The sequence below is a fragment of the Pseudonaja textilis genome, chromosome 7 (assembly GCF_049901715.1).
Source record: "Pseudonaja textilis isolate UNSWEBS1 chromosome 7, rPseTex1.2, whole genome shotgun sequence".
Lineage (NCBI taxonomy): Eukaryota > Metazoa > Chordata > Lepidosauria > Squamata > Elapidae > Pseudonaja > Pseudonaja textilis.
This window is the reverse complement of record NC_141996.1, coordinates 20810955-20837341: the sequence shown is the minus strand read 5'-3', so window position 1 is coordinate 20837341 and position 26387 is coordinate 20810955. Positions and strand designations below refer to the sequence as shown.

The window sequence follows — 26387 nt, the reverse complement described above, 5'->3', positions numbered from 1 at the left end:
ACATGATGCTGGCTGTTGAATGTCCAACTCATAAGGAAGAAGAGCACACACTGCAGTTGTTTTTTTTTTAAAAATCTCAGGCAGTTGTGATGCTATCTGGAATTGAGGAAGGGTTGTTATCATCATTTCCCTATCACGGACTTCCAGTTGGAGTTTTTTAAGGCTTCCCTTCATCACAATTGGTTTGGCACAGAGAAGCAATTGATCCAGAAGGAGCTTGGGTTGTCCGGGGACTTTTGTGTCTGGTTTGGTTGAGATCTTAGTTATTGCTTGGAAATTAGTGGGTGGTGGGTTACCTTGGATTAAATCATACACGTATGAAAACTTGCTGCTTTGAATTCTGGAGAATCCCTTGCATTTTGTGCAAGATGAAATGGCAAACGTAATGCAATTGGCAGAAGATGAACAAAATCTGACCAAGAATGAGTAAAGAGTGTGTGTGAGTATAGCTCCACTCTTGTTACATCAGCATATGCAATCATCCAGATGTAACAATATGAGTAGTTAAACATAAGCTGTTCTGGTTCCTGGTAACCACCTATATGCAATTCTTAGCTTTAAATTAGGAGACTCTACTGTAGTTATTTCTGTCCACCCTATTATGTTGGGCAGAATAAGCATGCTCCTGGTCCCCTTTTTGATCCAGTGTCATCTAACTGGATCTAGGAGAAAAGCATTTAGTTGGATATCACCCTTTGGGAAGAAATCCCACCCTCTCCCATTCCCCCAGATTCAGGCAGGTCCGGTCTTATTTGGTTTTTTTCAGAGCCTCTCTTGTAGAGCTGTGAAGTTCTGTTTTTCCTTCTGTGAATTGGGCCAGGATGGTAATTGCGCCTGTCTTGCTGGGAGTGAGAATGTTACTGAGTGCTATTCCCAATCCTAATTATGCACTTGTGTTCAGATGTGGTTTTTAAATTGACTTTTCTATCATTTTTCTTTGGCTTGGCTTATTCAGGATTTTTACTGATGCACACTGTCAAGAATTGTAAATTATAAATTTCTTAAATAAATAAGTCAGTTCGAATAAGACAATTTGACTAATAGGAAGTTTTGGTGATTTTTTAACTTCCCTATAAAACTGCATTGGTTAGAAATCCTGGAAGGAACTTGCTGTGTTTTGGAAAAAGGAGCATAGCTTGGGTCTCCAACCTTGGCAATTTTAAGCCTGGTGGACTTCAACTCCCAGAATTCCCCAACCAGCACTGGGGACCTCTGGCTTGGAGGGAAGCAACAAGATTATTTTCCAGCTCTTTGGGGGTATCATTATTTAGGACCTTTTCATCTCAGACTTTGTAGACTGGGATGAAATTGAGAAGCTAGTCCACAAGAGTGTGCTGAAAAATGGAACTAAAATATGACAGTAACCCATCTCTGTCCTTTCCTACTGTCTTGGAATTTGTCTACTAAAGGGAAGGACCAAAATGGATGAGTTTATCTTTTCTTAAGATAAAGAAATGGATAAATTTTTTCCCTAATGCCACATTTTCAAACATTTTTCACACTTAGGTCAACTGCTCAAAAGTGCTCAAAAGCTTTCCATTCCTGTGGCTTACTATTTGGTTTAAAAATATTAAATCAAAAGATCATTTTCCTGGAACACATGTTTAAAAGTGTTGTTTTTTAAATTGCTACAGCATAACTTTCAAAATACACTAATCATCTCTTAAATGAACATTTGGCTTGTACGTTTGGTTTGTAACCTAACCATTCCTCTTCCAGAATATATCATGTAGTGACTGAATATATACACTTTCTCTTTATGGAAACATCGAGTTCTGTTCAATGTTTTTCAAAATATCAGTTATTTTTTTAACCCATTAAATATAATCTATTTGTAGTTACAGCTTTTGGCAAATGACATGCCTCCCTGCCTAAACATGGAGCAAGGTTCAAATTGGAGCTGATTTGTAACTTACGAATGCACATGTACTCTAATAGATACATAAATAATATCCTTCATTGGGTATAAGCTAACAGTACACGAATGACTATATGTGCAAAAGAGCACATTGAACTTAATAAGGGCAAACAGCACATGCTATTAAGTCCTGCATGGCTGCCTACATGGTCGTATCAACAGTACAATCTACTGTGCTAATTTAGAAAGCTATCATCATCATCATCATCATTTAACGATCCCATAATCCCTGGCGGGGGTGGAGTCTGGGCAACTGATTGGAGCTAGCAGAGCGTTTAATGGCCAGATGCAGAGGTGGTATTCAGCAGGTTCTAACCAGTTCTGGAGAACCGGTAGCGGAAACTTTGAGTAGTTCGGAGAACCAGCAAATACTACCTCTGACTGGAGATTTTACAGTATCCTTCCCCTGCCACGCCCACCAAGCCATGCACACAGAACCGGTAGTAAAAAAAATTTGAATCCCACCATTGACTGGATGCCCTTCCTGTTGCCAATGTGAAGTTTTTTTCAGCAGATGTATTCTCATTGTGCCCAGAGAGAGAAATATCTGCCTCTACCTAGGATTGAACTCAATTACCTCAATTGTGAGGTAAGAGCTCCACCTCTAGGTCACTGCACCACTCTTTTTAGAAAGCTATAAACCTGCTACAAAAAGAGTACCTTCCTTCTAAATCCCTTTTAGAAATCAAGCTTCTAGACAATGGATGGGAAACATCAGGTAACCATTTCATTTAATTCTCACTTGAAAGCATGCAATTCTCACTGCATGCTTTCCTCCACTGTTGATCTTTTAAAGTTTCAATTACTATTATTTCTTAAAGCAGGTATTCTGATGATTTCTGAAATGGCTAGCTTTATGCTTATATGTCCATTAACTACATTGGTTTGTCGGCAACAACAACAAAAAAGTAAGACACAACTTGCTATCATTATTTTTATTTTTGAGCATCATCCATTTCTTTCTCCTTCAGGAATTGCTGCTTCTGGGTGCAACAGCAATTGAGGATCGCCTTCAAGCTGGCGTCCCGGAAACAATATCTACTCTAATAAAAGCAGAGATCAAGATTTGGGTACTAACGGGGGACAAACAAGAAACTGCTATCAATATAGGTAACAACTCTTCAATTTTCCCAGTGAAGTTGTCCTTTGCAAATGCCACCAGACATAAATTGTAGATCTTGAAGTTAGGGTATAAATGAAAGATGACTGCTTTGGCAAGTTATCTGATTGATTGGAACTCTATAGGAGACAGTCAATCCAATGGAACAATTGGAAAATTCCTGGAATATTGCACCCATAATTCCAAGGAATGTCATTAGTGCAGGCAATTTGATTGATTCTAGCTTCTCATTTTATATATATGTATTAATTATGCTACATTATGCTACTTCAGTGGATAATAAGGGTATGACATGCTGAAAGAAATCTAACCAATGAAATAATTACTGCAATAGCATCAACGCAAATTGCCAAATATATTGTATGAATCAAAAGTTTTTCTTTTAATGGAGCTGCAGTAAATGGGGCAGAGAGAATCGGTCCAAATAGGATGGAAGGAGCAATTGTGAGCAACTTCAAGTATATAAAAATAATAAATGATCTATGATTCAATGTTTTATAAATAGTGTAGAAACCCAAAAGGATAATATCACAAAATCATTAAAAACCTTAACGTTCCTGTGGTTAAATCAGTTTTCCTCAATAAAACTTAGTCACTTTCATTTAGACATATAGACTAAATAGTAACTAAAACCCAACAATTATATAGCATCCTGAATTTAATTTTAAAAATCAATAATCCCCAATGACAGTTGGAAAAATTCAAACAGAATGTTTGCTAGTTTCAGGATGTTTAAATGGAGCTTAATATCAGCTTTCTTACATTTTCATTATAGTATTAATATTTTATTCCTGTGTTATATGAACAATCTGTATTTCACCATTACCCCATTGCTTTTCAGCTCCAGCTCTGCTACTCAAGCTTTATTTTTTAAGTTGAAGGGTTGATTGATTTCTATAGCTGCCCATCTCAGTCATTGACTCTGGGCAGCTTACAATTCAAACAATATATTAAAATTAAAAAACTTAGAACATTTTAAAACAATAAAAACATCATATCTGTATCTATATCTATATCTATCTCTGTCTCTGTCTCTCTGTCTATCTATCTATCTATCATCTATCTACTTATCTATCTATCTTGCAGGCGAGATACTTGGCCAGTTAGCAATACAAGATAGGCCTTAACAGCAGGATGGCGAATCTATGCCACGTGTGCCAGAAGTGGCATGCAGAGCCATCTCTCCGGGCACGCCAGCCATCACCTGTTGCTCTTCTGGGTTCCGGTCTGCACATGTACATTAGAAACCAACTGGCTAACTGGTCTTCTGGTTTCTAACGTGCATGCATTCACAAAGACCAGCTGGCTGGTGTCCATGAAAGTGTGAAGACTAGCTGGCTGGCTGGTTTCTAATGGGCATGTGCGCGCCGGCCAGCTGGTCTTCATGCATGGAGGCATATATATTCCTAATGGATTTTATCATTAAAGGGTACTGGTAGTCTTAACTTCCTGCAAAAGTTTGAGGGGCTGCTTTTTGCAAAGTTAATTTAAGCTGCAATTGTATAACTCCAGTTGTCCATTCTCTATTTTCCATGTATTCAGTAACACCCCTCCTTATTAACAGTATTACTGTGTACTCTTCCTGGAGTTTAATTTTTCACTGTTCTGTTCAATTCCAGGTGCTCTTGCACCAAGTGCTTTTGACTTTTGTGATACCAAAGACAATACCCACTAAGACCAGGAGTTCAACTATAATTTAACAAAGGCTTTTAATGACAAAGTCCTGAATTCACTTGTATTTAGTAGAGTTTAAATAGCCAGTAGGTCCTATTAGTTACACTTAAAATTGGAATAGCCTCCTGAGAAGCAGAGGTGGGATTCTACCAGTTCGCACCTATTCGCTAGAACCAGATGTTAACATTCTAAGCAGTTTAGAGAACCTGTTGTTAGAAGAACTTACTGGCCTAATCCTGTAAGGAAGGCAGGAAGGAAACATTCTGGTGTTGCTTACAGAAACTTCCTTTCCGTTAACCCTTATTACATTCTTGGCAGGGCTAGACTTCCTGTCTCAGGAATTTCTCTGGAGTTTTTTCCTCCTTCTTTGCTGGTACTTTGCTTGTGTGGAGTGACCATTCAAAGTTACAATGGCACTGAAAAAAGTGACATGACCATTTTTCACACTTATGACTGTTGCAGCATCCCCACAGTCATGAGAGGCCAGGAGAGGAGATGCTTGCCTCAATGTGAGTGATATTGAGTTGGCCACGCCCAGCCAATAACATGACCCCCAAGCCACGGCCACCCAGTCACATGACCACCAAGCCATGCCCACCAACTAAACCGCACCCACAGAACTGGTTGTTAAAAAATTTGAATCCCACCCCTTCTGAGAAGTAACATTTGAAATGAAGCGTCAGTAAATCATATGATATTTCTTGCTTCCCACAGTAGCAAAAAATGTAAAAATACATTCAGTAGCTGAAACAAATCAAGGAAGATATTCAGTACAGATCTTGATGGCAAAGCCTGAAGCCCAATTATGCTATGGAAAGAAGGAGAAATATTACATTTTGTCTGCTTCAGATAGTTTTTTGTTGGACTGTAACGGTACCTTCCTCTCATATAATCTCTTCAATGCCATTAGATTGATAGGATGGATGGATGGATGGATGGATGGATAGATAGATAGATAGATAGATAGATAGATAGATAGATAGATAGATAGATAGATAGATCAGGGGTCTTCAAATTTGACAGCTTTAAAACTTGTGGACTTCAACTCCCAGAATTTCTCCCGTAGTCATGTTAGCTCAGGAATTCTGGGAGTTGAAGTCCACAAGTCTTAAACTTGCCAAATTTGAAGACCCTTGTGATAGATGATAGAAGATAGATAGATATATAATAGATAGATAGATAGATGATATTGATAGATAGAGGATAGATTGATAGATAGACAGACAGACAGACAGATAGAAGGCAGACATTTCTGCCTTCTCCTGTAAACAGTTTAATATTATCACAGGCCCTTTTCTCTTTATATCTCCAAGGGAAGTGTATGTGGGTGTTTGAGTGAGAAATCAATCCCAATGCAAATCTCCTTGCATAATTTAATGTGAGCTCTTGCTGATTACTGAGGAATTCAGTAGAATGTGCCTTGCTATTCTCTAGTTCCACTTGTCAAGTGGCGTCTTGCATGATATGAAAGATGTAAAATAAAACAGCAAAAATAAGCTTAGAAATTACTGTTCGCTGCTGCAGCTGTTGTTCCAATCAAAAACTACCAGAAAATCCCTTTCAATTAGTTATACCAAATTTGTAACAGTTTAGGTCCACAGTCATTCTCAGGGGAAAAACCAGGTCTCACTTGATGAATAATCCTTAAAGCTGTTATTTCTCAAAGAATTTTTAAAAACATAATTTGGCATGCCAGACCTCATTCTAGCATTGTGAAATTATTCAACATACAGGTCTTTAGAGAGACCTTATAGAAACTCACTGAATTTGTCTATAGTTTTTATTCTTGATAATAAACTTTAATCATCCCCCAAATTTTATTCAGTTTTATTCGGTTTTAATCTAATACTTTATGTTCATTTACGTTACTATTCTTCACTGTGAGTATTGTACACTTTTGCAAATAATAATACACATACTTTTCAATAAGACAATTTATCTGATAGTAGCTGGGCTCGTGCATTATACCTATTACATCAAATCATGATGTGTTTTTGCCTAGGTTTGTTGAAGAAATCAACAAACGAATACATTTAATCAACAAATAAATCGCAGGGACCTGATTCACCAACAACATAAGCAGTTAAGCCTGTTTTACAAACTGTAGTGGCTGGGTTTACAAATTACCCTAAGCCAAAGCCAGCAAGCCACATTAGACTAATGTGAAAATAGAATAGAATAGAATAGAATAGAATAGAATAGAATAGAATAGAATAGAATAGAATAGAATAGAATAGAATTCTTTATTGGCCAAGTGTGTTTGGACACACAAGGAATTTGTCTTGGTACAAATGCTCTCAGTGTACATAAAAGAAAAGATACATTTGTCAAGAGTCAAGAATCATAAGGTACAACACCTAATAATAGTCATAGGGTACAATAAGCAATCAAATCATACTAGGAAACAGTCAGTATAAATCATAAGTATACAAGCAACAAAGTCATACAGTCACAAGTGGGAGGGAATGGGTGATAAGGAATGATGAGAAGATTAAGTAATGCAGACTTTGTAAACAGTTGGGCAGTGTTGAGATGGGCTTTCTTTGACTTCAATATGCACATAGAACAAAGAACCCCTCCATTCCAAAAGACTATCTACAGTATATAGTATAAGAGCCTAAGTGGCGCAGTGGTTAGAATGCAGTAGTGCAGTTACATCTGCTGACAGCTAGCTGCCTGCAATTTGGCAGATCAAATCCCACCAGGCTCAAGGTTGACTCAGCCTTCCAAGGTCGGTAAAATGAAGACCCAGATTGTTGGGGACAATACTCTGACTCTGTAAACTGCTTAGAGAGTGCTGTAAAGCACTATAAAGTGGTATATAAGTCTAAGTGCTATTGCTATATACTACAAAAACTTTCATGGACCCTGCACCATGGAATTGACATTTGGCAAATTTATAGTTGTTTCAGTGCTGCTACGCTGCCCAGAGATTCAATAGACTGGTTCTGTCCCAGCCCCCTGGTGACCAAGTAGATAGTCCACAATTGGATGTTGGAGGCTGGTCAGATCCAGTCAGGCCACCAAGAAATCAGAAGTCACTTTCACTCGCACTGCATTTTTGCCGTGGTCATTCTGTTTCTCTGGGTAAGGAAATATCTCTGAGACGATGAGCCAATGGGTCACAGGTTGTCGAGTTCTCCCATAAAGAGTTGAATTAATTGCTTATTAGTATCCTGACTTCATTGCTATATTCTCTTTATGCTGGGCTCATGCTACGGCTTTGGAACTAGAGTCATTCTCCATCTGCCTCTATCCAACTACTGGAATTGGACATAGTGAGTGCACTTCAAATCCCTATTTAAGTAATGTCATCTAACAGGACAAGGAAGTATGTCTTCTCTGTCATGATACCTGCCCTCTGGAATTAGATTTCCAAGCTATCCAGATGGGTCTCACTCTGATGACATGCTAGAAACTATTAAAGATCTGGTTATTGGGGCAGGATGGTGGTTGAGCCCCTGTTGGATTTTTTTGTATGTTGGTTTGTTTGTTCCAATATTTAGCTTTAAGTCACTCATGGTTTCTTTCTTTTCTTTTTCCTTTTTCTTACTTTTTACATTGTAATCTGGAGTCTAAAACCACTCTATAAGTGGGATGGACAGTCATTAAATTTTATGTATAAGTACAATACAGTGCAGTACAGTCAGTACAATACAATACACAATAGAAGAGGGACAGCTTCTAGATTGCATGAGTAAATAAAACTGTGATTTGTTTAATAAAATATAGCTGGTTGACTTTGCATAGCAGGGTAAACCATAAACTATAGCTTACCAATGAAAGTGCCTTGGTTTACATAACACTTTAAGCCAAACACAAATACAGTAAGCAAATAACTTGCAATCTGTGTCAGCTTGATGGGCAAAACAGGCCCTGTTAGTTTGTTAGGTTCAGCAGTGACTGGGGAAATGATGAAAAATGGTTTGTTGGATGATGTCACCACATATTTTTATTTTGCCATCCTTATACTTTATTGCAGATGAGGCACCAACATAGGAGCATCTAATTGGCCACTGTGGAAAACAAGTGGATGTATTACATAGTCCAGGCTTCCTCAATCCAACATTCTTCAGCTGCTTTGAGACTGAACAATTTCCAGAGTGCACAACCTTTTAAGTTAGCTGGTGGATGATAATTTGGAGAAGACTGTTATCTTACTCAGCACTGTTTTTTAAAAATATATTTTGATCTCATACTACACTGGGCCTGTATTTCATGCACACAATTAAACATGTCATAACAGTCATGCTGGGAATCTCTTGTACATTCTGTTATTCTCAGATTATCTGCAAATACTTACACAATTTAGAAATGTCCATTAGGATTCAGAGTTATGTATTAAACTTACACAAAGGAAGGCTCAGGGGCTGGCCTGCCAACTAAGGAAATGTGCCAATGGAGGAAAGGAGGTTGATTGAGAATTTGAGCTTTCTAGCTGGACTCTGTTCTTTTCACTCATGATGATAGGATGACTGAAGAAGATTCTTTGTTCTTTTTAGCACGAAAAAAACAAGATCCTTGTTTAATGAGCCCTTTGATTGTATTTTCTGATACCACCCATTCTATGTTATTTTTCTAGGGTACTCCTGCAGGCTTGTTTCCCAAAGTATGACTCTCATCCTTGTGAATGAAGACTCTTTGGATGTAAGTGGAATTCTACCATTCTGTTTGATTTAAATACTGTCATTATTCCTTTTGATGTAAGCTCACCAATACACAACCAGAAATCAATCCAGACAAATGTGTACAAAAGGAAACTGAAACACATGGGCCTTCAAACCATATCTCGCCTTTATTGGAGCACACCGGTTCCGCCAAATGACTTCTTCATATGAAAGGATGACACTAAATTAGGTTGGGGTGTAGGGCTGAAATTGGCTTGAAATGGTGCTTCTAGTCCTTTACTAAATTTGGGGGGAACCCTCTCATTCACCCTCAGTCTACTAGGCCACAAGCTGCTCCATTTACCAGGAACTTTGAATCTTAAAAATGCTTGGGGTGGGAAGTGAACTTGAGTAATACTAAAACATCCTAAAGGTCCAATGGAGGGAAAGTAACATTATTCTGCTTACATTTTTTCAGGATAACTTGACTGTAGAAAGCTTCTGCCTTCTTTCCATTAAAACCTTCAGAATAGAGTAATAAACAAACATCATAATAAATGTGGTTGGGCCAGAAAAGTAGGGAAATTTGGCATTCCATTGTTTAATATCATTGAAAATGATAGACTTTGATCTGAGAATCCAATATCTACTCCTATTATACCACATAAAAGGGGGCTTAAACAATCATCACACAACCATGATCAATGACAAATTAGTTGGCAAAATTCATTTTTATTTATCCTGATTTATTTGTCAAATTTAGGTAGCATTCATCCTACTCTCATATGTTAAGTTATATCAAGAATATAAGTGTAGAAGTGGCTCATTTTTGATAAATGAAACAGATTACTTTGAGGCAATGAACCCTACCCAATTACTGGAAAAATCCCAAGGACCCACTGGATTTCTTTCAGATCTATATGGTGTCTGAGACAGACTTTCAGAACCAACCCAGTCTCCCACCATAAGGTCACAGGGTGTGATGTGTCTCATCTGGATCAGGCTATGGCAAAGAATCATTAAAGCCATTTCTTCCATCTTCAGATCACAAGCCAATTGCTTGGAGATGAAAATTATTTGGGATAAGTCCATAGCTGTCTTTAAGGTGTCCTTATATCATCTGCTAAGTATGGAGGGGTGAAAAAAACCCTCCAATCTCAATAGTTGGGAAAATTCCTAGCAACAAGGTTGAAGAATTCAAGATGGCAACCTAAACAGCAATACATGACTAGGGTCCTCTTTTCACTATAATTCCCAAAATAGGTAGTTGTACTCTCAACACAGACCTAAGAAAGTGAATAAGAATGTCAACCTGATTAAGAAATCTGATTAAGAGTGTCTGGGCCAAAGGCACCCTTTAAGCTTACTTAATTTTTAACTAGTTCTTCCTAGACTTGATCTAAATATTAAACACTATACCATTTTGTTTCTCCCTCTGTTCTTTGACGGTTTTCCCAAACATAGTTCCTATCAGATATATTGGCCTTTAATTTATATAATCATAGCCTTTGTTCTTACTGGATCTAGATTATTGGTATGGAAATCTAACCCATCTGAAAAATACCAGGTTGAAGATGGTTTACATTCAACACTTTTCTTTCTGAGTAATGGTACTTGGCTGGAAACTTAAAAAGAACTTTTTGACCTGAGCTCTGAGGGAAAAAAATAAGTATCTTGACAATTTCAGTAGTTTTTAAACACACAATTTTGCATGCAGCTACAAACAGAAATAAAGGATCACCCTGAGTTTGACAACTGAGGGGGGGAAAGTTTGTGAAAAGGTCATGTTTGAGCACATAGAAAAATGATCCTCTAAAATTAAAATAAAATATTCTCTCCCCTCCTCCCCTACCAATGTTTCCTGTTTTGAGATGACATAGACCATATCCAAGGAATCTTCAAGAACTACTCATATTACAGGGAACAGGCACTCAAATACATTTTTAGAAGGCTGTAGCGTTTAATTAAACATCTTAAGAAAAGTAAACTGAAACAGTGCGGAGAAGGCAGCAATGATGATTGAAATGACTGGGCATTTGGTCTTGAGAAATATAATAGGACTCTTCAAGAACCCAAAATGTTGACATGCAGCAAGCAACCATGATCTCTTTTCAAGTATTGTTGGTGTAGGATGTGAAATAATCAGAATCTTAAGTTATGGAAGATAAATTCTAGTTGGAAAGTGTCAGTTCAGTTCTGTAGTTAACAAACTAATAACGAAGTGGTGAGTTCTCATCTGTTGGATATCTTCAAGAGACAATTGATAGTAAATTGGATAGACAGGTTTTGTAAATGCCTTAATTTGGATCTTGCACTACACTGGAATTTTCAGTGGCTGAAGTAATTTCTTCCAACTGTTGCAATTCTGCTTTTCTCTCCCAGTTCATTGCAGCTGAGGGACTCAGCTTTGTCTGTGGGATAGTTAATCATAACCTCAAATCAAACTAAATTAAAATCTGTTCTTCCTTCAGCAGAAGTCAGAGTTTCATAGAGAGGACAGCTATCTTAAAAAGGAATTCTGATCTGCCCCTTCCTAATGCTGCACTCAACCTAGCCAGTAAAAGCTATGCCTGAAACTCAAAGGAACCCAGAAAAAGCCAGTTGGAATTGCAGATTAAAACCAGATGCTTTACTGGAGCTAAGAATACATAAACCCATTGATTTCAATGGCTTAAGCATGCATAACTCTTTTGATTTAGTCCAGGGGAACTAGAAGGCTGCACACACTGTCAAGTACTTACGTGTGCCTAAGCAGCTCATTTAGATCTGAGCCATAATGATTGAATGTAATAATTCACATATGCAATCCAAAGCAATAATGTACACTTTAATCAGAATAATTTGGTTTTGGGGAGGTTGCCAAATAGCAAATGTGACCCAGAATAAATTACTTCAGGTTTAAAATTGGTCTGTGGGGTTTCTTTTTCCCTACTTAAGTGGTAGAATAACATAGAGTGAGAACAATCTTAAATTCTCAGCTAGTATGCAGTAACATCTTTTAGTCTGCTCATAAATAATTAAGGAGTTGATTTTGATAATAGCTGAATAATTTGCTTTGTTTGTAGTTGTCTTGTTTATTGAGTTGTTAGGTATGATGTGAATTTTATGCTCCAGTTAAAGAGATGTCTATACCAAATTAGCCTTGGATGTGCACTATAAAAAGTAATAAGGATCCATACAGATTAATCTAATATGCCTCTAGATACATATTTGAATCACAGGCATTGCCTTGTGAATTACAGCAGATATCAGTGCCTAGGTAACTTTCATGATCTCAAAAAACTATGCCTGGTCATACCTGAAATAATGGGATGTGAAAACACCTGACTATTCTAAGTCTCTAGAACAGACCAGAAGTTGGTAATGGCAAACAATTTCCATATGATTGTCAAGAAAACTATTTGGACATGTAGTCTAGGAATTGAACTTGACCTGAAGGAGACTGCTTTTTTATTGTCTTATTTGTACAGCATCATTTTTTTTAAAGATCCTTGTGATGAAAGGAATGGAATGGAATGGAATGGAATGGAATAGAATAGAATAGAATAGAATAGAATAGAATAGAATAGAATAGAATAGAATAGAATAGAATAGAATAGAATAGAATAGAATTCTTTATTGGCCAAGTGTGATTAGACACACAAGGAATTTGTCTTTGGTCCAGAAACTCTCGGTGTACATGCAAAACAATAAAGTGAAAATAATCATAATAATGACACCTTAACCTTAACCTTAACCCTAACCCTAACTCTTCTAAGAGAAGGTAGTAGAAAAGATGAGAAGAATAATAGTAATACAGTCATACTTCATGGGTAAATATACATAAGACAGTACTGTGGGTAGTTCAGCAGAGTGATGGCATGAGGAAAAAAATATCTCTGTGTCTAAACGTCTATGAAGATTCTCAGCATCCAGGTCATGATTGTCCCAAAAGATGCTTTTTCAAGAGGCAACTGGACTTTCTGTTTTTTCTTTGAAGACATTTCACTTCTCATCCAAGAAGCTTCTTTAACTCTGAAGAACCCTTTTGAAAAAGCATCTTTGGGCCTCTGCGTCTAGTTGGTTTGGCATGCAATGCCCTGTAGTGGCATCCCGAGGGGAGGAGTTGAAACAATTCACATCCAGGATGTGAGGGGTATATACATAAGAGTCACATTGCTAGGAATTTTAAAAATCTCTCCATCCACCTCCACCACTACCCTTCCATATGTTTACATGAAGAGTGTTGTTGTTAGTTGCAAAGTTGTGTCCAAACCATCCTGACCCCATGGACAATGTTCCTCTAGGCCTTTCTGTCTTCTACCATCCTCCAGAGTCCAGTTCATGCCTGCTGCTTCAGTGACTCCATCCAGCCATCGCATTCTCTGTCATCACCTTATAAGGGATTTAATCAATCTTGTTTTTGTTTTCCTTTCTAAGGGTAAAGCAATTCTTCTAAAGACAAGAGGCCTGGTTGCTTAGTAGTGCTCATCTAATCTTGAATAATTTCAAGACACAAAAAGAAAACAAAGTTGCAAACATTTGAATACCCCTTGAGAGGGAATGATGCATAGAAAAATGACAGAAAGCACGTTTTGAACTTGACAGTATCTGTTTGTTCTGTTTCAGGGGTGGGATTCTACCAGTCCGCAGCTATTTGCTAGAACCAGTTGTTAACTTTCTAAGCAGTTCAGAGAACCGGTTGTTAAAAGAAATTACTGGCCTAATCCTGTAAGGAAGGCAGGAAGGAAAGATTCTGGTGTTGCTTACAGAAACTGCCTCTCCGTTAACCCTTATTACATTCTTGGCAGGACTAGACTTCCTGTCTCAGGAACTTCTCTGCAGTTTTCCCCCTCCTTTGCTAGTACTTTGCTTGTGTGGAGTGACCATTCAAAGTTACAATGGCACTGAAAAAAGTAACTTATGACCGTTTTTCACACTTATGACTGTTGCAGCATCCCCACAGTCCTGAGAGGCCAGGTGAGGAGATGCGTGACTCGATGTGAGTGATGTTGAGTTGGCCATGCCCAGCCAGTCACATGACCACCAAGTCATGCCCATCAACTAAGCCATGCCCACAGAAGCGGTTGTTAAAAAAATTGAATCCCACCCTTGATCTGTTTACATTGCTAACGTTTATGGGAAGAAGCATATTTAGTCCATATATTTAGTCCAGGGTGAGTAATTTTCTTTTACTCCCTGCATTCCAACTGCAGTAATCTTTTGGAACCGGATCACATACCAGTGTCTGGCCAAAGGTAGCAATAATTTTGTTGCATCTCCTTCTTCTCTAGCACCTTTCCTTTCTCTTTTTCCTTCCTCAGGTAGCAGGCTGTTGAGAAAGGGCTCTTGGCAAAAGACTGAACTGATTGAATACATTTGGCAGATGGGCTGCACATTGCTTACATCTGAGTCAATTTTTCAGTTTAGTTTATTTGTAAAATCTACTATAAAACTGGACATCATGTAACCGCCATTTTGATTTGCCTGCCTATAGGCCATTCTTGCTTGCAGAGTGAATTTTTCCAGAAAGGAGGAGTTCCAATTGTATTTTTCCCCCTGAAATTTGCAAAATTAGTCCCCTTCTAGGATTCTTTTTCACGAGGCCCCTCTTCCAGTTTTCTTTTGCTGTGAGCTACTTACCAGCCTAATAGCTCCATATGTTGCAAATCATACAGTTAATGTAGATATCGTATGTTTTGAGCAGCAGAGGAAAATAAGGGGATTTTGCTTCCTCCCATCTATAAGCTGACAATAATTTCAATATGCGAAGACAGTGGATTGAAAAATGGCAGAATAAATACCAAGGAGGAAAATGAGGTTTAAGGCTTGGCATTTTTGAAAAGAAAGGGTTGTTATCCTGGGGGAGATACTAGAAGCTCTTCTAACATCTGGGGCACAACATAGTTATCTTAATCACCAGCCAGGCTATGTGAAGATCCATGACTGCAAGCAGAATTGGGACTTAGCAGAAGGAGCTAATTAGGAAAATTGGGAGAGAGAATTCATTGGGGGTCAACTTTGCTGTCAATTTTTTTTTTGCTTGAAGCTTTTAATTTCCCCTCCTTAATCATACAGAGATTCAAAGATGTCTGCTTTAATAAGGAACTGCACAAGGAACTGTATCTAATACGCCTAAAAATGTGGTTAAATGGAGGGAAGGCCTTTTTCTTGACTTGGAGGAACAGAGTGTTAATTAGTTTGTCAATAATGAGTCAGCAATAAAAATGCGAAATCAAATACATAGCTATCCATATTTTTAAAAGGAAAAAAACCCCACTTCTTTTCCACACTTCCAAGTCATTGTCTTCAATTACAAGCGAAAGCCGGGTGATTGAATTCAGCTTCCAGGTTTAAGTACACAGTGAACTGGGTAATTTGAGCATTATTGAGTTTCAGTTTATTTCACCGTGTAAAATAAGCGGGTTTGAGTTGAGCTATGGATGGGCTGGACAACTTTTTCTAGGAGTGAAAGGGTATATTTTGTATACAGCACTCTCTTGTTTCATTGCTACGTTGAGAGATGACAGTATAACCTTCAGCATCAGTAGACTGCTGATTCAATTTATGTCAATAAAAGGGATAAGAACTAGGATGAGAGCCAGCTCCTTATGGTTCAAAACTCCCCAAAGAATTGGATGTCCCACAGACATTCTCTTATTGCAAAACAAAGGAGAAAAAAAACATGCATGAGATAAGGGCTTTTTACTGATAGTATATCTTCTGAACCTGTATCTTTGCTTTAGTTAAATAAATGAAAGGGACAGTAACATACTATGATTCATTTGCTTTAGATAGGACTTTCATGAACCATTTAACAAAGTGGTTTGGGGAGGATGCTTGCCCATCAGCTGTACCCAATGCCATAGATATTTATCTGGGAATAAAACTAAATGAGATCCTTGCTTCAGCATTGTACTGGGATCCAAATGGCTAAACCAGGGATGCAAAACTCACCGCCCGTGGGCTGGATGCATCACGTGCTGGCCACGCCCACCCCCAGTTTAGCGAAGGGGGGGAAAGTTACGTTATGTCATGTGATGACAAAGTAACCCTGCAACGGACTAAACCCATCGTGAAAATGCTGGCACTCTGTAAATTCTGGTAGTCATCTAAAAGCCCAAACTAGTGTGAAAAATTTAATATGGCTGAGAAGTTTATTTATAGTGGGAAAACATGCATTGATCTTCTTTCAGCAGAATTACTTGTGGGCCTGATAGCCATGAAGACTTCCTTGAACTAGATTAATTCTATCTTTTGCATGGGCTAATTTTATTATGCTTGGGAAGCTAGTATTGTTGGCATATCTATGGAAGATGGAGATCTAACACATTTAACATTGTATGAAAATTCTTGGGAATGGAGTAGCAGGAAGTATAGGACAGATGAAATACTTCATTTTCACAGTTGTGTACTTGAAAAAAGTGTTGAAGTCCATGTGCCACTTGGGAACAGCTGACAGGCATAAAAATGATGGTCTCATTGGAATGGACACCAGCTGAAAGCAAGTTATTTAATTTGCAACTAACGCTAAATATTTGATGGTTCCATGTGATACTTGGATTACTGGTAATAATTTGATTTGGTTAGTTTGTATTTTTTTTCCATGTTAACATACTTTTTTTCATGTTGACTTTTTATTTTTCAAATAATTGATTATTTGACTAGTTGCTGAAAATATTTCAGCAATACGTATTTGGTAAACTTAAAATAAAAACTTACTGTTGTCATTATTCTTCATTAAATAATTATGTTATGCTTGTTATTCTGTTCAACTAAAAATGAACTGTTTTCACCAAAGCACTTTGGTGAAGCTGCTATTAATGTTTCTGACAGCATATTAATATATAATATTTCATAATATATAATTAGATAGTTAGATAGATATAGATGTAGATAGATATATAGTGTATAATTATATATAATTACATAAATAATATAATTTATATAAATTATAAAAAGCAGTTTTGTTTAGTTGGTTAAGGCACCAGGCTAGAAAGTGGGAGATTATGAGTTCAAGTCCCATTTTAGTCTGAAAGCCAGCTGGGTGACTTTGGGCCAGCCATTCTCCCTCAGACCAACCCACCTCATGGGGTTGTAGTTGTTTTGGGAAAAATATGAGGATATGTTTGCCACCTTGAGTTATTTGTAAAAATAATAAAGACAAGATACAAGTAAGACATGAATAAATAATATGCCAATATACTATAATAAAGGTTAAAAGTTTAATTATTTAATGTTTATGTTCTGACCAAGGCTTCCTGAGACAGTAACAAACACACACTAGTCCCAAAAACCTTTTGTTTTATTTCAGCAGCTGTCAATTATATTCATTCACAATCTGTAATGAGTCCCAAATAGTTTGTGAATAGTCCAACAGAAGTCTGCCACAGTCTTTCGGGATAAGGCTAATAAGCACCCACTTTTATCTCCCTTGAAATGCTGCCAACGACTAAATTGCCAATTAGCTATACAAGGCCAGAGCACAAACTCAACACAGAGCTTAGATTTTAAACTGACCAGAACGAACAAAGTTGCTTCCTGCAAAGACTCATGTCCTTTGCTCCTCCTTTATGTTTTATGGGAGGGGCCAATCACCTCCAAGCCTTACTCCTGAGTTGCCCCTTTTGTCTTGACTGTTCTTGCCTTCTGACAGCTCTGCACAAGTACACACTGGGTACAGGCTCCCCCTGTTCCTCTGCCTCACTGATGTCAGATTCTGGAGGCTCCGGAGTGAGCACATAACTCCCAGATGGCCCTGGCCCCATCTCTGTGTCGGACACAGATCCCTCATCCAAGCCAACCCCAGGCTCCAGGATGGGCCCCTCTTCCTCCCCACTGTCCGACTCTTCTGCCAGCTGTGCAGGCCACCAGTGGACCACAACACTTTGTTAATGTTATATCTGTGTTATAAATAAAATAAATACACCGGCTTATTTGGATAAGGCAAACCTCTGTATAGGCAATGTATTATTGAAGATGGATATTGTTATGCCATCACTCAATGTGATCTCTCCTGTTAGTACTATCACTATCAGTAGTATAATTTCTCTTTGTGTATATTGCAAGTCTCCAACACATTGAGGAAATTACACAAACCTGCACTTATTTATTTATTTATTTATTTATTTGCTTGCTTGCTTGCTTGCTTGCTTGCTTGCTCAATTTATGTAGCTAGCCATCTATCTCACATATGTGACTCTAGGGCCTAGGCAATGTACAATTAAAAAACAAACAATTTAAAACATTGTAAGACAACAATTAATTTGTTTAACGTATTAACAGGTACAAAGAAAACCATAGGAAAATGAACCAAAAAGCCTACATGCAGTTTACATTTTTAATTGCGTGTTTTAACAGGTTGCATTTTCAAATAACTTATATTTACAAATAAATATTAAACATATTAAATATGTTGAGGTTTTTTTTAAAGAAAAAGTTGCAGGTTAGTGACGAGGCTTGAACTGATTTATGAATAGACACAGAACAGGGATTGGAAACTAATTTGGCCATGAGTGAGTCCAGCCAATTTCTCCAAAGATCTTATGTTATATAGAGCTAAAGGCCTTGGCAGTAACTTGAGAAGCTGTACCTACTGAGATATGTAGTTGGCTAAAGTTAGGAGCATAGATTTTATTTTTGTTTTATTCCATAATAAATGAAGTTTCAGACATACGCCTATACACTAGGTTAGATTTTCTAAGTTTTTCATTGGTGCCCTCACTCTGTCTTCTTTCCCTTTGTGAGTTTGTACATGATTGCTATTAAGCAATTTTGGAATACAAACTCGTTTTATGAGCAAAGGTTAATTAGGGCCTGAAGAAAGCCTGGGGCAGAAAAATACAGATGCAGGAACTGTAGAAATAAGGTCTGCTGGTCAATTTTCTTGCGTGTATAACTTAAATTAAATGTAAGACCAAGAGAACTATTCCTCACCCACACCAGACTCACTGATCTTTCAAATCTCTCTGCAACAGATAAATTTGCATGTACAATGTACAATTGAACCTCTAACTCCCAACTGGGAGCATTTCAGTCTTGTAAGTTGGAGGAGGCAGAGGCTGAATAATTGAAATGTGAACAATTCACTGCCAAGTCCACAATGAGGCTGTGTATACAATGAGCCTCCTCAGAATGCACAGGCTGTTTTCAGCCATCAGTCAGCTCCATGTGGATGGATATGGAGGCCCAACAGTTTCCCAAGTAGCTAAAATCGGTTCGGTTCTATATAGGAAGCTAAATACTTTTTGCAATTATAAAAAGAAAAACACTACAATATTGTCTGAAAGTTGAGTAATGGCAACTGGACTTCTTGTTAGATTGAAACATTTTGCTGCTTATCCAAGTAGCTTCTTCAGTCTGAGTTAGGGGCACTCCATATATCTCCTCCAGAGAGTTTTCTGGATAGGCCTTTTAGGTGACTCATTGGAATGTAAATGTTCCAATTCCTAAATCCTTTGCCTTAGGTGGGTTGTAAATTGTGGACTTTGAAGTGGCCTTAATCTTCCTGGAGACTGATGAAAGAATGACATAAAAATGGGGGGATAGGTTGGGTCTAAGGCCTCTATCTTGGCTGAACAAAGGATTTTCCACTTAAGCATAAATAAATTCCTTCTCTTTTAAGCCATCTATCTTCCCTGTCTAAAGATCCTGCAGATCTCTACTTCTAGGTTGTTACAGGTCCAAACTGATATCTCAGTTCTAGGAATGCCAGCCTATTGTTCTTGGTGCCTACCTGATGAACTTGATGTTTGAGTCCATGGTGTTTATATCATCTGTGAAGGCCTGGACTTCTTGGGCTTGACTTTTTCTTAGGTATCATCCACATAACTGAACCAGAGGGTTGGCTCCATCCCCTGGAGGGAGCTGAGTGCTTTCTTCTCCACATGGAAGACATGGATATTTGGAAACCACCACATACTTGTGTTCTTGAAGGCCAGCAATACACTGAGACAGAGGCTTGTCCGCCCTAAAGATCGGATACCAAAACATAAGAAGAGCAATGTAGTGTTTGCAGTCTGGTGTAGTGAAGACTGTTCAGAGCTCTACAGTGGAGAAAACAAGCAATCTTTACACAGGAGGATGGTCTGGCATAGAAGAAGCAACACTACTGGTCCTGAATCAGCATATATCTTCATTTAGAAGAAAAAGAACACTTTTGTAATGACCCAGGACAAGGCATGGAGGCAACACAGCCAGCTGGTAGTTCGAATGCCCCTTTATTGTACTAACTTTCCCCCAAACGCTCCCACGTTTATGGCACATCTCGGAGCAAAGCACTCACACACACCTCCAGCTGCCTCTGGCTGCAATTAGTCCAGCAAAATGCTGTTCGCACAATGGCTTCAAGGCAAGAAATCCAGAGAGGCAAAGGAACAAGGCAGCAATAAGGCAAGAAGTCCAGTGAACTCCAGACATCAGCAACAGCACACAAAACTCCACAAATTCAGTGCTTGTTCCTGACAAGTGCCCCTCCCCACAACATCTCCTTAAATCTCAGTCCCCAGGTGTGCCTTGTGAAGAGCAGCGGGGCGCTTTTCTCCTGCATCATTGGGTCAGCCTACACTGCTCCCGCCTCCTCTCCATTCTCTGTACTCGGGGATCAAGAGGAGGCAGTCCTTGCTCATCACCTGAATTCCGTCGCTCCTCATCTCCACTGCTTGCCTTCTCTTTCCCCCTCTCTTGGTCATCCTGCCCCTGTTCTTACTTACTGGCAAGCCATCCCAAGCCCAAGTGACCCAAGGCTGCCTTGTTCTCCTCCCCACATTCCTTCGACGTCAGCGAGGCCACCCCTTCGACCTCTATTGACCCCAGCTTCAGCTCATCCTGTTTCGTGGACTCAGGCTCTGATGGGGCCATGACAACAATTTGGAAGACAATAAAGACAATTTTGAATGACAATTTTTTTGAAGATATTTTGGGACAGGGAAGATAGAGGGTTACAGAGAGGAGTGAGGGAATCCCTTTATGCCAAAGTAGAAAATCCTTCCTTCAACAGATGTGGAGCCCTCAGACACAACCTGTCCTCCACTTTTTGTGCTGCTCTTCCATCAATCCCCAAGAAGATTAAGGCCACTTACAGGTTCACACTTAATGACCCACCTAGGGCAAAGGATTTAGGAGTAAGAACATTTACATCCCAATGACTCTCTGCCTACTCACCTAAAAAGTCTATCCAGATTAGGTGAGAATGAAACCTTCCTGGATGAAGTCCCCCCACCAAGTTGTTCAAATTAAGAAGCTATGTGGATAAGCAGTGAAACGCTTGGAACCAACAAGAAAAGAAGTCCAATTGCCATGACTCAACTTCCAGACAACTCTGTCTGGATGAGTGAGAATCTTCATCAACCTCAGAATGTTGTGCTCTTACATGAACTTGGATCAGATTTGGGCTATTTTATTTCTGTAATTAAGCACAATTTTTTTTTACATTTTAATTATTTTGGTTTCAGCAATGTAACATGGAATTGCATGATGGTACCCATCAACTGAAGGGATTGTTGACTGTGCTGTAAACTTTAAAGCAGCCGGAATCTTCTTCAACTTGCAAGTCCAGCTATTGCATTAATATTTACTTCTGACTGATCATATGTAACCTTGTGCTAACAAGCATTTTATAAGAATAATAATGTAGAATACTTAGCTTATGTTTTTACTGTTTTCATCAAAGCAATTCATCATATTTTGTGTTTTTTAAATGTTAAATAGAGTTCAGATATATTGGGAGAGAGTAAGTAGTAGTCCTATTCAAATATTCAGATACAATATTCTAATATAAACATACAAAATGTCCCATTCCTAATTGATTTCCTAGGGCAAATTACTTTTTTTAGATGCTGTTGATGAGTAAGAGACATTTATGAAACAATCCTTTGTAGTCATAAAAAGTGTTGGAGATGCTCTTTTGAAGGCATTAACAAAAACTTTTGAATAAAAAAATAAACTATAGTTCAGGCTATATCTGTATTTTATTACAGTCAGACGTGGAATGTAGGAATAGGCAAGAATAACTTATATATATGGATGCCGTAAAGTGAGGGAAATCATTATAAAGAATTTTTTTTAAAAGCATCTCCACTTCAATAACTCTCCCACTATTCCTCTCTCAAACCTGGATTGCTTTTAGAGTATCTGTTTTTTGTCATTGCGTGTTCCTTTGTGCAGAACTAATTATAGCTTGGTGTGCTTGGGGGAGTAGGTAGTAGTGCTGGAGGGAATAATTCAGAAACTCAGGGGCTTAAACATTTTTTTTCTTGGTCAATGTGACCTATTTAATTGGTTAAAAATAACCCGATGGCACAAGTAGCATTGTTCTCGATCTCAAAAGTGGCTTTTTTGACAGGCTTCCGTGTTATCCCACAGTTAAATTCTGTGCTTGGCAGAATAACTGTTCCTTCTAAAGGCATATAGCCAAGGAGAAAATGGGCAGATACTCTTAATTCAGTGGCAGAGTACTTACTTTCCAAGCAGAAGTTTAAAAGTTCAATTTGTATGAGCTAAAATGATCACTTAGCAAATGCTCCAAAGGACTTTTCCTTGGGACACTGGAGAGCTATTGCCAACCAAGTTGGACAATATATACAAGCTAACTTCCTTTAAAAAATATTAAGTTTCAGCAAAATATAAAAGGAGTATAGAAGGAAAGACAAAGAAGAAAAAGAGGGAAAAGGGGGAAAAAGGAATAATTTCTTATTTCTTCAGCACAGATACAAAATACCTCTTATTTCTTCTTATTTACAGATACAAAGGATCTCTTATTCTAAAATCAACAGTAATGCACAGTGTTTTTATAATCATAAACAATTCTACTTGTCAAACCCCAAAGTTAAATTTTCATTTCTTTCAGTTTCTAGCAAGAAGCTCAAGTGGTTTCCAGTATAAAAAAGATTAGTCAAAGTTTTTTTTTTAAATCAAAGCAGTCGGTTTTGCCATTTCAGGCAAATTACGTTAGCTTTACCATCCATTCTTCCGTTGTAGGAATTTGTGCATACAAGAGACTTGCTGGTATTGTCATGTGTAGAAACAAAGTTCCATATTTCCTTTGAATCTGTTTATCAACCTCTGGTTTCAATTATGTGTTTATCTTAAAAATTATCTGGATTAAGATACATATCTCATTCCATTTTTTTTTACCTTAGCTTTGTTACATGTTCACTAAAGATGGTAAAAGTTACCTTCACAAACATGCATATATATTTGATGCTGTTTTAAACATCTTCGATAATTTATCAGGTGTTAAATACCAGTGGTACATCTTATAAAATCCTATTTCAAATTATAATTCAGTGTAAATTTCAATCATTTGGTCCACATATTCTCTCATTGATCAAGCATTAAAGTATATCAAAAGTTTTTTTGCCCATTTGATCGTTCAATCTATAATCTATCCATTTTCAGTAAAAGTTTATACATCTTAGTAATAACATGTTCATTACTGGAACACAAGTCTACATCAAAATCCGTTTTCTCATTTCGAAAATCATTTCTTCTTATACAATTTAAGTCTATCAACTAAACATTTCCAATTCTTCTCTTAGTTTCAATTTAGATGCTTCTACAAAAAAGTCAACAAATCATCATCACATTTCTCTTCTTAAATGAGCTTCTTGTGGTGACAAATTATAAAAAGATTTTGGGAGTCAATCTTGCTTTAGTCCTATTTCAAACCTTAAATATGGCACACCTAACAAAAATCATTATATCTGTATTAACTTTAATATTATCATACCATAAATAGTCATGCCACCTAAATCTCAAATCATGACATTCCAACTCCAATGACCAAAATCTTAATACAAATTTTAAAACAAATATAAGACATCCAGAAAGTATCCATGATCTCAATCACTCCGAGACATATTCTCTCCAAATGATTTATTTAGAAACAGATCTGGTACGTCTAAGGCAATTTCCCAAAGTGAAAGTATTTTCTCGTGTGACACAGAATCCACCTTCTCTCCTCCCACTTCTACACTTCGTAAATCACAAGAACCAATTAACTACAACTGGAATTTCTTAGTACAACATACAGAATGACCTTGAACTTTTCAACTCCTCTACCCCCCATTTTGTGACAGCTGAATTTCAAAGCTGATAGTATTTATTGTCAAAGCAAGGATCCTCATGATAAATTAATAAATGATTCAACAGTACGATTAATTTAGCCAGAAAATTCTCAAAAATATGATTAATAAATCTTTGAAAGGCCAAGGGACAACATACCATGACAGCATATTCTTTTTTTTAAAGTTTTTTTAATTTTATATTTACAATAATTCCATCTTTCATTTCAACCGTGTATCGACTGGGTACATATGTCTTGTGCTAACACTTATAATTAATACTTTTCGTACCAATATAACAATAATCCCATTTTCGTGTAGCTCTTATTTAATATATCTATTTTTTTAAAACAATCTTATTTCTCTGTATATTCATCTACTCTATTTTAATTTGTTTTATTTTCCAAACATTGATAAAATAAATCCCATACCATGTAATATTCCATCTTTTTCTTTGATTACCAATGTTAACCTATTCATCTCTGTACATTCAAATACTCACCCTTTTCATTTAAAATATCTTTATATCTAGCAATAGTTCCCATTTTACAAATATTTGGGTGTATAAGGGTTTCCATTGTTGATAACCAGACTGGAATCTTCATGTAGTGTTGTTCTCTAGTTTTTTCCCATGCTAATAACAATGCATTCCTGACCATATGTCTTTGAAAATACCCATGTATTTTACTTCTCCCATACCATAGAAATGAGTGCCAGACCAATTTCAGATTATGCCCCTCTAACGTTAACAACCTTCTGTTTCTCAATGTAATCCATTCTTTCATCTAGGTTAATACTGTGGTCTGATAATATATTTCCCAATTAGGTAGCCCAAACCCACCTCTGGTTCTCACATCCTGTAACATTTTTATATTAATTCTTGCTTTCTTCTCTTGCCATATGTATTTCAATACTATTTTATTAATATTGTCAAAATATTTTTTTCTAATTTTATTGGAATTGTTTGAAATAACTACAACATTTTTGGCAATATATTCATCTGAATCGCTGCAATTTTTCCTGTTAATGATAACTGCATATTGCCCTATTTTTCCAGATCTTAATTTGTTGTTTAAGTTTATAATAATTAACTTCTTTAATTGTTCCACATCTTGCCGCATGACAGCATATTGAAACTTTCCTTGGTGACAATCTTGAATAATTTAATATTCGTGTCTCTCTTTCATATCTATCACATTGTCAGCCTTCTGAGGTGCAGTTTTCAAAAAAAAAATTCATCTGCATGATTTGAATAGTTCAGGAATGAAAAGAAAGCAGCTGTCCATATGATTAGTGAGTTCAAAATCTGGGAATCATAAATGACATGGAGGGTCATCTTTTATGACAAAAAGTTGAAGGGAGCAGATAACCATCTTCTGAAAGTTCTTGTTGATATAGGTAGTCCTCAACTTACAAGCACAACTGAGCCCAAAATTTATGTTGCTAAAGACATAAAGACATTTGTTTAGTGAGTTTTGCCCCATTTTACGACAATTCTTGCCACAGTGGTTAAATGAATCACTGTAATTGTTAAATTAGTATGCACAGTTGTTAAATTAATCTGGTTTCCCCACTGACTTGGCTTGTAAGAAGGTCACAAAAGGTGATCAGAAGACCCTGTGTTTGGCTCCGTTAGTGCTGATAGATAAACTGAGCCCGTCAGCATGTTTGCAAGAGCCGCTGAAACCTGACACTATATATTCCGGGATTGTTTAGCTGCGTCAGACGCATCGTCAGTGGAGCAGGATGGCCGATGGTAACGAGAGGGGGAATCCGGGAAACCCCATCTTTTTGCGGCTTTTGGAATCGACTGTAGTGCTGCAACGGATGATGGGGGGAAATCTGGGTATATAGTTTATTCATGAGTAGGTAGGGTTCATAGGTGAAAGCTAGATTGCAGAGATAGGAAACAATGGACATATTAGGTATAACTGGGAGCTAATTAAGGGGCTAATTAGGGGCAAGTACAGGAGATAGGAGCATTTAGGTGGATGTGTTTATACCTTTAAATAGCATTGGAAGTATAA

At 37.5% G+C, this 26387-nt stretch overlaps 1 protein-coding gene across 30 annotated transcripts in view; it reads left to right on the top strand.

The window, feature by feature from the left end:
- Positions 1 to 26387, top strand: part of ATP8A2 (ATPase phospholipid transporting 8A2) — a 346608-nt gene that overhangs the window by 103832 nt on the left and 216389 nt on the right. For all 30 annotated transcript variants that reach the window (XM_087937192.1, XM_026708935.2, XM_026708941.2 and 27 more), the window contains 2 exons: positions 2890 to 3028; positions 9295 to 9359. In XM_087937192.1, coding sequence (XP_087793318.1) covers positions 2890 to 3028; positions 9295 to 9359 — 204 coding nt within the window. The remainder of the gene's footprint in view (positions 1 to 2889; positions 3029 to 9294; positions 9360 to 26387) is intronic.